The following is a 14,577-nucleotide window of genomic DNA, read 5'->3' on the forward strand; positions in this document are numbered from 1 at the left end:
GGCAGAGCTTACTGCCACCGCCTCCAGCACCTGGGCTCCCAGAGCGGCGCTCCGGCACGTTCCGGCCCCAGAAGACCCCTGGTGGAGAAAAATCACACAATGTGTGTTTATTTGGCCTCTGTATGACAGCCATGGAGCTGTGGTGGCTCAGTGGTTAAGACACTGAACTGCAGGCTGGAAGGTCTGTAGTTCAGCAGTTCGAGACCCGAGTGCCGCATGATGAAGTGAGCTCTCGTCTCTGGCCCTAGCTCCTGCCAACCTAGCAGTTCAAAAGCAAGAAATTGCAAGTAGATAAATAGGTACTGCTTCGGTGGGAAGGTAACAGTGTTCCGTGCGCCTTGGCGTCTAGTCATGCCAACCACATGACCACAGAAATGTCTTCGGACAGCACTGGCTTTTCAGCTTGGAAACGGAGATGAGCCCCGCAACCCTAGAGTCGGATTCGACTGGCTTTTGAGCAAGGGAAACCTTTACCTTTACCTATGGCAGCCAGTTTATTTATTTATTTTTGGGATTTATATCCCGCCCCATCCAGTATTCAGCTTGGGGCGGCTAACAGGCGGCCATGCTGAGATTAGAATATACATACATCAGCATAGTAAAAACAGATATCTAACATAAAATTTGGTGCTCTCATAAATTACATACAATTTCATACAATCCAAGATGGACGACATCCCAAACTGGCGGTCAAGTTATTCACTGCAGAAGCGCCAGGAAGAGTGTTTCCCCAGCTCTGTTGGGCGACATCTGCCCCTGCTATGTGGGGCAGATGGTTGTAACATCATTGGTGGTATAATGGCGGCGGCGGCTCCCCCTCAAAGGCCTGGCGGAAGAGCTCCATCTTGCAGGCCCTGCGGAACTGCACTAGGTCCCCTGGAAGGGATGGATGATGTTTGTGTGCAGCTACATCACAGTTCCCCAATGATGTCCCAATGGCTGCCATGGTTCCCACCCGTGCTTTCTCTGGTGCCCACCAAACTGCTTTAAAGGTAGGCAGAGCCTTTGTAAGGCAGGGTGTTCAGATGCAAGCCGATGCTCAGACTCAACCCACCCCACCAAGGCCCCAGAGTCAGGATTAGAGTTGGCAGGTCCCCCTTGGCCACCAGTGGGGGATGGTGGGCAGGATTGCCGGATCCAGGTTGGGAAACTCCTGGAGATTTGGGGATGGGGCCTGGGGAGGACAGGGACCTCAGTGGGGTAAAAAGCCATAGAGCTCCAAAGCATCCATTTTTTCCAGGGGAACTGATCTCAGTTGTCTGGAGGTGAGCTATAATTCTGGGGGATCCCCAGGTCCCACTTGAAGGCTGGCATTGACGGGAAGGAAGGGTGCTAGGGAACACGCATGCGCACCTGAGGCAGACAAGAGACGCTACAGGAGCCAGCCAGCAGATACCTGAAGAGGACACCCCAGCCAGGGAAACAGGCCTGGCCAGGCCCAGGTGTAGGGGCTATTGGGTGAGTGGGGAGGGATGGATGATTGGCTCTTCAAGGCCAGAGGAGGTGGGAATAAGACCAGAGAGGGAAATAAAAGGTGGGCTTCACAGACAGGCTTGGAGAAGGAAGTAGCACAGTGCTGGAGAGAGAAGCAGAGAGCTGTTCCAGGGGAAGAAAAAAAAAGGACCTGTGGTGCTCAGATGGTATCCAACCTTCCTTAGTTCCGAGGCCTAAGGAGCTCCAATGTAGAGGGCACAACAGTATCAAGGGAGGGAGGTGCCCTTGTGGCAGGGGGTGCTCACAGAGGGCTTGTTAGTGATGATCATCCTCATTCATGAAAAGGTTTTCCAGCAGCAGCCACTGGAGGATCAGGAAGACTAGAAAGCATCCAGGCTTGTGGCTCCACCTCCGCTTCAGGCTTTCTTTCTTTTTATTTGCTCTTCTCTTTCTTCCTTCCTCTCCCCTGGCTTTCCTTGGCTTCTTCTATTCCCCTTCTGAAATGTTTTGCAATTGCAAGTGAGGAAGGAGGCATGGTGTTTGTCTCTGCCTGCTGAGGCAGCCATCTGGGGGTTGGTTCTGCCTCCAGTGACAACCATTTTGAGGTGGTGCTCACCTTCCCCTTCCCAAAATTCCAAAGGTTCTCAGGGTGTGTTCAGATGCGCCGTTTGATCTGGTGTCGTCACACTTCAGCAACAAATTTTATCTGCACGATCACACAGTCAACATCTGCCTCCCATCCCCAGCCGTTGGTTTCCAGCTCAAAACCGCTTTAACCTGGAGTATTTTGTTACCAGGTCCCAAAGTGGTGTTTTCTCAGCTCTCCCGTTTAAAGCCGCATTTTTCCCCTGTGTGGTCGCTCCTCTGGTGTCAAGCCACTTCCGGTTTAAACCCCCTCCCCGCTCGAAAGCTGCCCAAGGCTTCTGCTTTTTGCCCACCATTTTTTTAATGCATTGGCGGTGTGCACATAAGCGGAGCTCCGCTACTGTGTTAAGAAAACTGACATTTAAATGGTCACTTGTTTTAGTGTTTAGATGATTTCAGGATCTCACGGAGGCCATTTTCGGGTAAAACGTTTAAAGGGAAGTCTTTTGTTGCAGGGGTTGGATTGATTTGCCCTGGTGGTTCTGCGCATGTGCCATGATAGTTCCCCCCCCATTCTATGGAGGGGCGCCTATGCACATGTGCAAACTGAGATTTTTTTTTTTAAAAAAACACACCGACACATGCTCCCGCGCGTTGGTAGTGTATACGCCGGAGAGTAACGTGACTGCATGGTGAGGTGGGATAAGGGAGTTAAGTGTGATCACGATTATCCAGATCAAATATAATCTGGTTAGAACCGGAGCAGACTAACCTGCTCTCAGCATGCCTTCTGACCACACCCTCACAGGCTCAAAGAGGCTGGGAACCCCCAAGCTATATGTATCACCCCACATTACTGGGTTTGGATTGGGCTACCAGGATGGCCTTTGAAGACTGGTTTCTGGCCTATGTACGGATAGAAAGGAAAGAAATTTTGGAGGGATGGGAATGTTAACGTGACATATTAAACAATGGATAGTACTTAGAGCAACAGAGAGTAGTATAGTCCACAGTCCCTATACCTTTATCAAAGCATCTTTCTAGAACATTTTGTTAACAGTACAGGCCTAATTACCCAGCCCCTTAAAGTCTAATAAATTTGTTTTGAAATGAGCTTCATAAGTGAGTGACTTTCATCAAATGCATCGTCAGTATTTGAGGTAGCTAATGCCACAATAAGTATGTTAGTTGTTCAACTGCCACAGGATATTTTGGCTACAATAGTGTAATCTAGCTCCCTGTCAGTTGCAGCAGAGAGGCCAAGAATAGGGATGGGTGATGACTTGTGTATAAATCCCAGAGGTGCTCCCTTCAATTCTGGTCCAGCCATGTGAAAGGAAATTTGTGTTGCTTCTGATTGTACTCAGGTTTGTTTTCATCATGTATTCTTACCATTTTGTCAATTATCAAGGTCTGCCTATGCTAGTCTTGCCAAGTCCCCACTCGTGGTGGGGGATCCCCTGCTGCCAGTGGGCACTTCTTGCCAATGCTCACCTCACTGCTGGGGGAAAAATGGCAGGAATTGACAGCATCTGGATGCGCTTACATCACTCCCCATGCTCCTGGGGAGTTTTGCCGAAATGCCAGATCATTCCTGAAGTCCTTCTAGTGATGCACTGATGTCACTCCTGGGTGTATGCAGAGTGATGTCAACACATTGCCAGCCACATCAGTGTGTTGCCAATGATGTCAATTCCCCCTCCCCCAAGCAATGTAAGTCTCCTGCCAGTTGCCGGGGTGGACCTGGCAACCCAAGTCTAAGCTACCAATTTACAGCAGTTTTATTCCATTTTGCCGTAGCTTAACCTGAGAATGATAGTTTGACAAGATTGTAAAAGATTCCTACCTCATGGCATATAATTCCCCAAATCCTTTGGGAAGCGTGGAATAACTTTTAAAAGAGATTATAGTTGTAGCATGTGTCTATTCTGGCTTCCTACCATCACTGTCTCCCAGTAAAATCATTCAGCTAAATGAAAAACCTCTCTCTCTCTCTCTCTCTCTCTCTCTCTCTCTAATTGATAATGCCTCATCCTCTTTCATGACTTCCCGCTGCATGTGCCTGTTCTTGATTTCTTGTTTTCCTTCTTCTTTAACCAGAGAATCCATTGCCCTGGGCACAACAGACTTCACAGAAGAAGATGTGGATAAAATTATGGAAGAGCTGGGCAAGGAATACAAGGGCAATGCCTACCACCTGATGCACAAGAACTGCAATCACTTCTCAGCTGGCTTGGCAGAGGTTGGCTTTCTCTATGTGTAATGCTTTGGGACCTTTGCCATGGCTAGGAAACCCCGTGGGCTGCAACGTATCCAACCATGAGCCAGTCTCTCATCAGAGCATCACGGATTGGTTGCAGACTGTGGAGTGAGGTGTAGGAAGTATCCCAACCCGCACCACTGAGTGCGGCTGAAGCAGGAGGGGAAGGCAGCAGCACCCTTACTGGCAGTCCTCAGGAGGTAGCGGAAAGAGTTGCAGCAGCCATGGCTACAGCTGCACATCTGTTGAGTGGCTAGCAGAACCTAGCACCACCTTCAGTGTCATCGGGCTGCACATATGTCGTTCCACTACCCACTCAGTCGCTGCACACCTGCCCAGTGCTGTAGCTGTGGCCACGCAGCTCTGCCATCCCCTCCTGATGGTCAGGACACTCCTTTCCCTCCCATTTAAGCACAGCGGTGCAGCGGTGCAGGCTGGGATATTCCTTGCATCCCACTCCAGAAGCTGCTGCCGCCGCCATTCATAATTGCTTAAGAACATAAGAGATGCCAATGTTGGATCAGGCCAAAGACCCATCCAGTCCAACACTCTGTATCACACAGTGGCCAGAAATACCAGTGCCATCAGGAGGTCCACCAGTGGGGCCAGGACATTAGAAGCCCTCCCACTGTTGGCCCCCCAAGCACCAGGAAGACAGAGCATCACTTGCCCCAGAGTCCCTATCTATACCTTGTGGCTAATAGCCACTGATGGACCTCTGCTCCTTATGCTTATCTAATTCCCTTTTGAAGCTGTCCATGCTTGTAGCCGCCACCACTTCCTGTGGCAGTGAATTAGATAAGATAAAGACATCTTCTTTTAGGAACGTGGTAATTGGCCTAGAATGTGAAATTAAGTGCAGGTACCTGTCTTCTGTGAAGGCTTCCCATCATGGATCTCCAATGGAATTGTGAGGACAGAACTGAAAGGATCCTGGTGCGCACAAGAACATGCAGTTTATGGTGATGTCATGGCAATGCTCTGAGAGGCGGTGTGCATCAATGGTTAGTGCTCTGCATTTGGAGAACCTGCGCTCTCTTTCTACCTCCACTGCTGAGTAGCCATGAACCTTAGTCAAGTTCTTGCTCCTTCTCCTCTTACTCACGGTCTGTTTCACCTGTCTGTTTCAAGTTCTTACTGGGCATGAGCCTGCCTGTCACTGGTTATCTGATCAGTGAATACGGAGATGCCCCTGTGTTTGTAATAAATAGGGCATTGATACTTTTGGGTTTTCCCCTCCTAATTCTGGCATGAGAGTGCATTCCCAGATCATTTCACAAACCTGCCTTTGGACCATTTTTAGATTCTGCTTGTTAGCATTTGCCTCTTCTTCCCTTCCCGTTCTACCAACAGCAGCCCCTCTGTATGGTCTCTTCTCCCAGTTGCATTTCTTTTGCAGTTCTGCCTCAGAGCCTCTTGCTCTTTTCCTTCTCCCTCCTTTGCTCACTTCTCAATTCTTACCTTGAACTAATTGTCTTTCACTTTATGTCCTCCAAGCCTTCCAGCGTACTGGAAGCACATACTACATCCTATACCCATACTTTTTTTAAAAAAATCCCAACAATGATAAAGATTTATTTCACTAAGGCTGGAGTGTTTAACAGCATTCCATTGCTGACTGCCTCTCATTCCACAGACCAATATTTGTAAATATGTAATGACATTGCAGCATTTCACTGAATGGCTAGAGAAAAGTCACAGAAAGATTATTATTAGTTTTGCATAACTAGTAAGACAAAACATTACAAATAGGCAAATAAATAGACAATAAGGTCTATCCATCCAAACAATAAAGCAAAGTATATATAAAATCCCCATCTGGCTGCCATCCATGCATAAGCTGCTATATGACAGATTTCTGTCATAGCTTTGGGGAGTAGGCCAAAGCTTATGTGTATTGTGCATAAACTGCCATAGGCTTAACTCAGCTTTGAGTCTGGCACTTGCTAAACCCTTAACCCTGTTCACATGTTACAGTGAGTGCACATACAGCCTCCATATACATATGTAACCTGCTTGTAAGGAAGAGCCAATGAGTATTCACTTTACAGAACAAACTGGGACCAGTACTTGACAGTAAGGTTTAAATCTCATATTCAGCTATACATGTGTTTGAGTCAACATGATAATTACTCAACACACGTATAAAGAAAAATCAAGTGTGTACTGTACATGGATTGTACATGCATCTACTGTAACCTATGAACAGAGACTGCTAACCCCCATTGAGTGTCTTTTTGGAATCCAGGAAGACTTTGACCTAGACCCATTTATGCACAGCCTGGAACAATCAGACAGCTGTGCAGGCTAACCCCTCCCCCCAAAAAAACCCCAGTTCTTAAAATGGCTCAATGAGTCAAACCTCATCTCTGTCATGCAAATGCTGAACTCCTGTCCTTTGGTTTCAGAACAAACAACATCTGCCCAAGACCTTTGACCTTAAGGCACTGTAGGTCAGTTGATGTAGGCAGATCTTTCCCCCTGTCCCCTTTTGCAGCCATACAATTTCACAAGCCCGATTTCCCATCCATCCTTTATGCTTCTCCCAGCTGGCCTCTTTGGCGATGCATTCTCAGATGAAGCCTCGATAATTAGGAAATTGATTAGAAACCACAATCCTGCATTATTTGAAAGGCATCCTTATGGAAATTATGGAGCAAGCCTTCTCTGACTTAAAGAGCTGGTCTGTTCCTATTTGACAAAAAATAAAAAAGGATTTGTCCCTTTGCTTTCTACTGGACATCTTTCAGATTTGTAGGGGCACACTAAGTAAGAAAAAGTTATAGAAAAAGTCATATGCTGCTGTTATCTACTGTTATTCTGAGTTATTTAAAAGTTCTGTGGCTGCTGTGAAGCAGATCTGTTTTCCCCTCCCACACTACAAAAGGCAGAAAACAGGAAGATGCCTGAACAGTCATTTTGATGCTTGACAGTGTCTAGTGCTGTAGGTGGAAGAATCATAGCACTTTGTCAATTGGAGCAAACCACCCTTTACCCTGCAGCCATGTATAATGACTCCCCAGTGGCCCCGTCTCCACTGCAAAACTCCCTCAAAGAGGGGCAACGCAGATGACAGGAGGGAAGAGAGTGATTCCACCTTCTGCTGACAGCTCCTTCTTACTCCCCGATGGGTTCTACCCCCATAATTTCAAAGCAAACACAGCTGATGGAGAAGAAAAAGCAGCCCATAGATGGAATTTTCAGGAGGAAAGCGACTGGCAGGAGAAGGCACAAGCACAACTTTCCCTTGTCCAGTGCATACTGCCCTTCCCTGAGGATGCTTTGCAATGGAGAAGATGTTTTGGAGGCTCTGTGATATCTATGGCTGCTGTGTAAGGTGCACTTTAATAAGTCAGGCTGCTCAGGTAAGAGTGGTGGGTCTCCTCTGAAGTCTTTAAGCGTCAGATTGAGATGTGTAGGTGGGATATGTCTTTTTCCCCCTTAAAGGGCCCTGTAGGATTCTGAGACAGAGACTTAAGCATCTCAAGGCATTTTCTAAATTGCCATGTCTTCTCCCCCCCCCAAAGAACCTAGTAGATGCATTTTATTACACTTCAGTACAGAACTGAAGCACAATTATTATTTTGAAGGTTCCTTACTCCTACGTTTGTCTTTTTGGGATTTGATTGACAAAGTCACTTGCAAAACTATTAGCGTCTTTGTGACAAGATCCTCTTCTCTGTCTAGGACACTGTCACAGTGATAGTGATGCTAATCTTTGCATGGAATAACTCATCCAGAATAACCATCACACCCTAGGACTTGTCTGATATGGTGCAGACTAGAATCGCTGCTGAACATGGAAGTATTAAGTGTGAGAATGAAATTCTGCACACATTTGAAAATCTGGTGACATGTCCTTGACTCTGGAACGTGCCCAGATTTTTGGCAAATCACCTTGTTACAAATGGCATAGAAAATATTTGATGGCACTATACATGGATCTTGAATAGATAAGAACATAAGAGAAGCCAATGTTGGATCAGGCCAATGGCCCATCCAGTCCAACACTCTGTCACACAGTGGCCAAAAATACCAGATGCCATCAGAAGGTCCAGCAGTGGGGCCAGGACACTAGAAGCCCTCCCACTGTTGCCCCCCAAGCACCACAAATACAGTGCATCACTTGCCCCAGAGTCCCTATCTATACCTTGTGGCTAATGGCCACCAATGGACCTCTGCTCCATATGCTTATCTAATTCCCTCCTGAAGCCGTCCATGCTTGTAGCTGCCACCACCTCCTGTGGCAGTGAATTCCATGTGTTAATCACTCTTTGGGTGAAGAAGTCCTTCCTTTTATCTGTTTTAACCCGACTGCTCAGCAATTTCATGGAGTGCCCACGAGTTCTTGTATTGTGAGAAAGGGAGAAAAGTACTTCTTTCTCTACCTGCTCTATCCCATGCATAATCTTATAAACCTCGATCATGTCACCTGTCAGCCGTCGTTTCTCCAAGCTAAAGAGCCCCAAGTGCTTTAACCTTTCTTCATAAGGAAAGTGTTCCAACCCTTTCCCAATATGCATGCCTGTAGGAGCATTTCATACCGAATCAACAAATGGGAGTTGCATCCCAGTCATGGATTTTGTTAACATTTTGCAAAGTTATTATATATGTTGAGGTGTATGAAAATTTGTTCAAGGCCACATTTCCCATAAAGCGTGATCATTCGTGTTGCCACAAAATGATGAGAATGTTGATGTTACACCCCCCTCTAAAGTTTAGTACAAGGCCATCTGTGTCCCAATGGTGGTCTTGTTGCCACAAAATGATAAGAGAATGTTGATTGTGTTACACTCCCTTCTAAAGTTTACTACAAGGCCATCTGTGTCCCAATGGTGGTCCAGTCTCATGGATGATGATCTATTGCCACTGGGTAAGTATTCTGATGAATGTCTCATGCTGAATGCAGAGGTGATATCCCAGATAATCATTGCACAGATATAGCCATGGGATTTCTTCTTCTTATAGTCATTTTAAGAATGTACTAGAATTTTGTAAGGCAGTCGAAAAATCTGAGTATTTGAAGCTTGATTACATCAAGAAACAATGCAGACATGATCTAGACAAGAAAGATGGGATGCCATAGAAAACATTCAGCAGACAAGGACTCGTTGGAGAAAAGATGGAAAATCTTTAGGCAACTGAAGTAGTAATCAAATTGAAGGTAGTAATGGAGTGAGAAGGAGACAGTGGGGCAGTCCTTCTGGAGATGTTGCAGTAAAAGCCAACTCAACAGATGACCAGCAGAACAGACATTGCTGGGTTAGATTAATTTTCAAGGATGCAATGTTATGCATATTTACTTGGTGTTTAGTCATGCTGGCCACATGACCACGGAAACGTCTTCGGACAGCGCTGGCTCTTCGGCTTTGAAACGGAGATGAGCACCGCAACCCTAGAGTCGGATTCGACTGGCTTTCGAGCAAGGACAGGCACACACCCATTGTTAGTAAGAAAGCTTAAGGTTTTTTATCCTGTGCAGTTATTTGCTTTATCGCCTCCCCACTGGGGCTGCTATACATAGAATCATGAAGTTGCTTCATGTACCCAGGAGATTTCAGTTTTTTGAACTGCAGCCACTGCATTGCATGAAAGCTATTCCCATGGAGACTGGCTAAGGCAAGGGGTTGCCAGCTCCAGCTTGGGAAATTAATGGAGATTTGGGGAAATGCCTGGGGAAGGCAGAGTCTGGGGAGAAGAGGGACTCAGTGTGGGATGGGATGCCATGGAGCCAGTCCTGTGCATGCCCCAGACGCCTATCTATAAAAGGGAGATTTGGCTATGCTTACAGATTCTAGAGCAACTGGGGCATGCTTAACACAGAAATGGAGCAGATCCAACCCCAGCCCTAGCCCAGCCCACCAGATGGTTATCCAAATGTGACCCTTGGACCAAAACATTTGGGTGCCCTTGGGAGAGGTGGCTGTGATTTTTCAGGAAATCTGCTACCAATATAGCCTGGATTACCCCTCAGGACCAAGGATGCTGAAATGTTGCATTAGTTGGAATTCAGGCAAGGAAGTTTACTGGATGAAGCCCCAGATTCCCAGTACCTTCCAGCTTACACTTGGAAGATTAATAAACACAATGAGTGCTTCTTCTTCTTCTTCTTTTTAAAAAAGAGGTGCCAGAACTCTCAAGACTGAAATGACGTTTTCAGTTTGCATGCTGAAAACTCATGAGCTTTTAAACATTTTAAAAAGAATTTTGGAAAAGAGGTTCTGGAACTCCGTTCCGGCATGTTCCCCCAGCAATGAACACAATCAGTACTTTAGAATTCTTCCTGATGGTAACTGAACAGTTACAGCTACCAGTTCATCTGGAATAAGCAATTGCAATTCCAGACCTCATCTAGTGGTTTGATGATTCAGCACCATAAACACTTCTTTGGTTCCAGACTGAAGGATGACCTAGTTTTTGTAGGGTCAGTTTATACTCTGGGCAGCTGCAGATGTCTGGGTGTCTGCAGTAGAAAACACTGTAAAGAATGAAGCAGGCCCACATCACCTTAAAACATGCATCATTTTAAACATGTAATGCAGTAGGGAGTCATGGATAAGTGGGGTATCCTATCCTGGCCATGTATCCACATTTTTTAACAAACATGCTTCTCTGCAATAAACCTAGTTTGTTTTTTACTACTGTGAATTTCTACATCATATAGCTTTAAGATATACCATTTCTGGAGGAAAAAAGCTTCCTAGAATAGGAGGAGGAAGGCACTTGAAACCCAACAAGGTATTCAGCCAATCCTGAAGATTTTCCCATAGGTTTAAAAGCTCAGTTATTCATGCAGATTTCAAGCCCCATAAAATCAGAGTGTTCTCTTGAAGTCTGCTTTATCCAAGGGAGTTGAAATTAATCTGCAGAAATCTCCAGACATTTTAGTTATCCAGTTTCATTGTCAAAACAGAAAAGGAGATATTTTAAGCATAAAACTTTTCATTGCTCTTCGTTCTTGTCTCCAGGATGTTTACCAACTTTAAGGAGGGCTGTCATTGACAGAGAGAACTAACTAGTGATACACAAGTTCCCCCAGGACCAATTTAGAGTGGGCTTGTCTAAAAATAGCTCATCTGGGCTTAATGCAGGTCAGTCCCTGTTTAACTCTGGATCCTAATGGCAGGGCTTGGGAAACTACAGTTCCCACAGATCCCTGTGCTACTGACACTGGTGAGCATGCTTGCAAGAAGCATCCTATGCCCCCAAATTCCTAAAAACTATGGTTTCCTAGGGCTTTTAAACCAAATCTTGGCAAGGAGCAGACATGAAAAACTGGTTGGGTTGCCAAGCGTCTACTGAAGGTGGGGGGAGTCCTACCCCCATCCTCCATTGCCTGTTCTCGCTCCACTGAGAAGTTGGGGAAGAACGGAGGGGTTGGAACAGCATCCTGCAACACCACAACATGCTTTCTGGCTGCATAACTGGAAGTAAGGTCAATACGTTGTGGAAAGTTCCAGGATTTCCCAGAACATGGTTTTCACCATAGAGGTTTGGGGAGATTGTAGAGTGTCCCACAATGCAGTGATGTCACTGCTGGAAATTACATCGCTGTGTCTCAGGATGCTTTTCAATGACTCTCTGCCCCACCCTCAGTCTCCTGGGGTTGCCAGCCAAGGACTGGCTACACTAAACACCAGTTGCCCACCAGGCCAAACAGCCCACAAGGCAATGCTCCCTCTAAGCTGTGGAGTCTTATGAGCAAAAATTCTACTTTGTGAGCTACTGGCATTAAAGTGAACAAGCAGTTTGGCTACTGCATAAATTAGTTTGCTCTGGAGCCATCCTTCCTGAGCTAAGACAAAAATGTGTGAGCCAGAGGCTAAAAAACTGTGAGCTAGCTCACACTAACTCAGCTTAGAGGGAACACTGTCACCAGGATGCCCAACTAGAAAGCACTGGGCAGATCACAGTACATAGCTGATGAGCTAATTTAGGCTGGCTGCTTAACTTAACAGAAAAGTTACCCATAGGGTTCTGTCCTGGAGGGCCTCTGGTGGCCAGAAGCAAGCTGAGCAAAGTGGCCCCTACAAAACTTGCAGCATGGCAGGGTTTGCTCATCTGGTGCCTGGGCCATGACAACAGTGACAATGGCACACCCATTGTCATTGTCACCTGGGCCCAAGCTGAACAGACTTTGCTGTTGGGGCGAAGCTGTAGCACTAGTGACTGCTGAACTTCATTCACATTAGTTCTATAATATGAGAGGCACTGAGTCAGCATGGATACTGTCTCCTTTCAATCCTCTTTTTGTGGCAAAGCAGAAAACCACAGGAGCCTGGAGAGCTCCAGCCAGCTGCTCTTGGACATCATTCCCTGCCATGGTCCCTCCAAACACCACCCTCCCCAGACTCCACCCCCCAAACCTCCAGGAATTTCCCAACCCAGAGGTGGCAACCCTAGCAGCAGGTAGGCTCTTTTGTCCTTCTCAGCAATGTTCTCAGCATCCTTATGGTGAAGGCCATACAGCCCCTCAGGCACGCACGTAGAGCACATTTGATGGCATCTTGCCATGTGCCCAGCTTGTTTAGTTGGTTCCTGTAGGTTTCTGCTTTTCTCTACATTGCCTCTCCCGCCTTAATCTCACTGAACAGGGTATTTGCAGATAACTAAGGCTGATAACTATGGTTGCCAGATGATTTCAACAAAAATACTGAACACACTTAGAAAAATGGCCTGTCCTTTTAATAGAGGCTGAGCACAAGATCATGCAAGGCAAACACCCTGTCTGCATCCCTCCCTCCAAGGGACTCTCTGTCTCCAAACTCTCCAGCCTCCCCTTCATGGTCCCCCAGGATTTCTCTTTCATTTTTTTTTTGAAGATTCAATCCTGCCACCATTTATCCCAACCCCCAGTCAGCTGGAACCAACATGGGAAGCCAACTGATTGGCCACAAAAGTCTCTCCCTTTTCCAGCTTTCTTCAGCTGAGACAGCAGGATTTCTCTGGGAGTGTTCTGCTTGGTGGCTGAGTGGCAAACTTGGTTTTTGTCACACCTTGCTTGCTGCTGCGATGGAGAACAAGAGGACAGGGTGTCACCAATTTATCAAGCTGCAGGGGAAAGAAAGGGTGCATGCATGGAGACTGACCATGGTGGTTGCAGGCTTAATTAGGAAATACTGGACATTTACAGCTTTCTTCAGCATTTTCTCAGTTTATGAACTTGATAGAAAGGGAAAATGCTGGACTGTCCGGTTCAAAGCTGGACACCTGTCAACACTGTCACTATCCTCCCGGTGGGGATGGAGTTCTCCTGGAATTACAACTGACCTCCAGACAACAAAGACCCGTTTCTCCTGGAGGAAATGGCGGCTTTGGAGGATGGACTTGATGGCATCAAGTCCCTGCAGAGCTCCCTCTCCTCCCCCCAGGTCCCACCCGCCGCAGGGCACTGCCCCCAAGTCTCCAGGAACCCCCCAAACCAGAGTTGGCAACCCCAGCTGCAGAACAAACCCAGCCTAAGAACTGTATTAACTAAATTCTGTTACATTCGTATTTTAAATGACACAAAGACATTTTATTTCCCTGGAATGTTCAACAAAGAAACTGCATGCCACCCAGAAGGTCAAAATGCCATCAGTTTGTTTATCGATTTCATTTTATGCTCTTGGTTTCTGTGTGTTTCATCGTCAGCACTTTGTATCCACACACACACACCCCCAATAACAGAAGGAATAATGAGAAGGATTTGATGGGTGAATAACCCTCTTCATATGTCCTCTCCGTAACCATGATGTGTTTTTTTAAATTCCACAGATTCTGTGTGGGAAGGAAATCCCACGCTGGGTGAACCGCCTGGCCTACTTCAGCTCCTGTATCCCCTTCCTCCAGAGCTGCCTCCCTAAGGAATGGCTGACTCCGGCAGCACTGCAGAGCCACATAAGCCTCGGGCTCCACAAGGAAGAGCAGGGAGACACAACTGATGAGGAATCCCCATCCACTTCTGCAGCTGCTTCAGGCCCTTCGAGAACCTGCAGACATACGAGGGTCTGAACTGTTCCCATTTAACATGCTCTCAGCTCTCCCCCCTCCCCCTTTCGTGCTCATGTTTTTATCTTTCTCCCAAGAACACTGGGGAGTATCATTTCAAGAGGGAGATGAAACTCTTGCCTCTTTTCCCAAGTACTGCTACTATTCAACGAAGTGACTTCTTACTCGAACTACCTTTAAGAGTGTAGAGTTTTAAACTTCTGGGAACAGTATATACTCCTTGATCCACAGAAAACTGCTGAAATCTCTGGGATGCGACAACGTGGACCTGGAGGGAAGCCATATAGAGATGTTCCTTGGCTGGAACT

At 46.6% G+C, this 14,577-nt stretch overlaps 1 protein-coding gene across 1 annotated transcript in view; it reads left to right on the forward strand.

The window, feature by feature from the left end:
- LOC107109111 (desumoylating isopeptidase 2-like) overlaps positions 1-14,272 on the forward strand; it is a 23,517-nt gene extending 9,245 nt beyond the window's left edge. The window contains exons 4-5 of the mRNA XM_015409680.1: positions 4,120-4,261; positions 14,036-14,272. Coding sequence (XP_015265166.1) covers positions 4,120-4,261; positions 14,036-14,272 — 379 coding nt within the window. The remainder of the gene's footprint in view (positions 1-4,119; positions 4,262-14,035) is intronic.
- Positions 14,273-14,577: the final 305 nt, after the last annotated feature.

The sequence above is a fragment of the Gekko japonicus genome, unplaced genomic scaffold (assembly GCF_001447785.1).
Source record: "Gekko japonicus isolate JY-2015 unplaced genomic scaffold, Gekko_japonicus_V1.1 scaffold3096, whole genome shotgun sequence".
NCBI classification, from domain to species: domain Eukaryota; kingdom Metazoa; phylum Chordata; class Lepidosauria; order Squamata; family Gekkonidae; genus Gekko; species Gekko japonicus.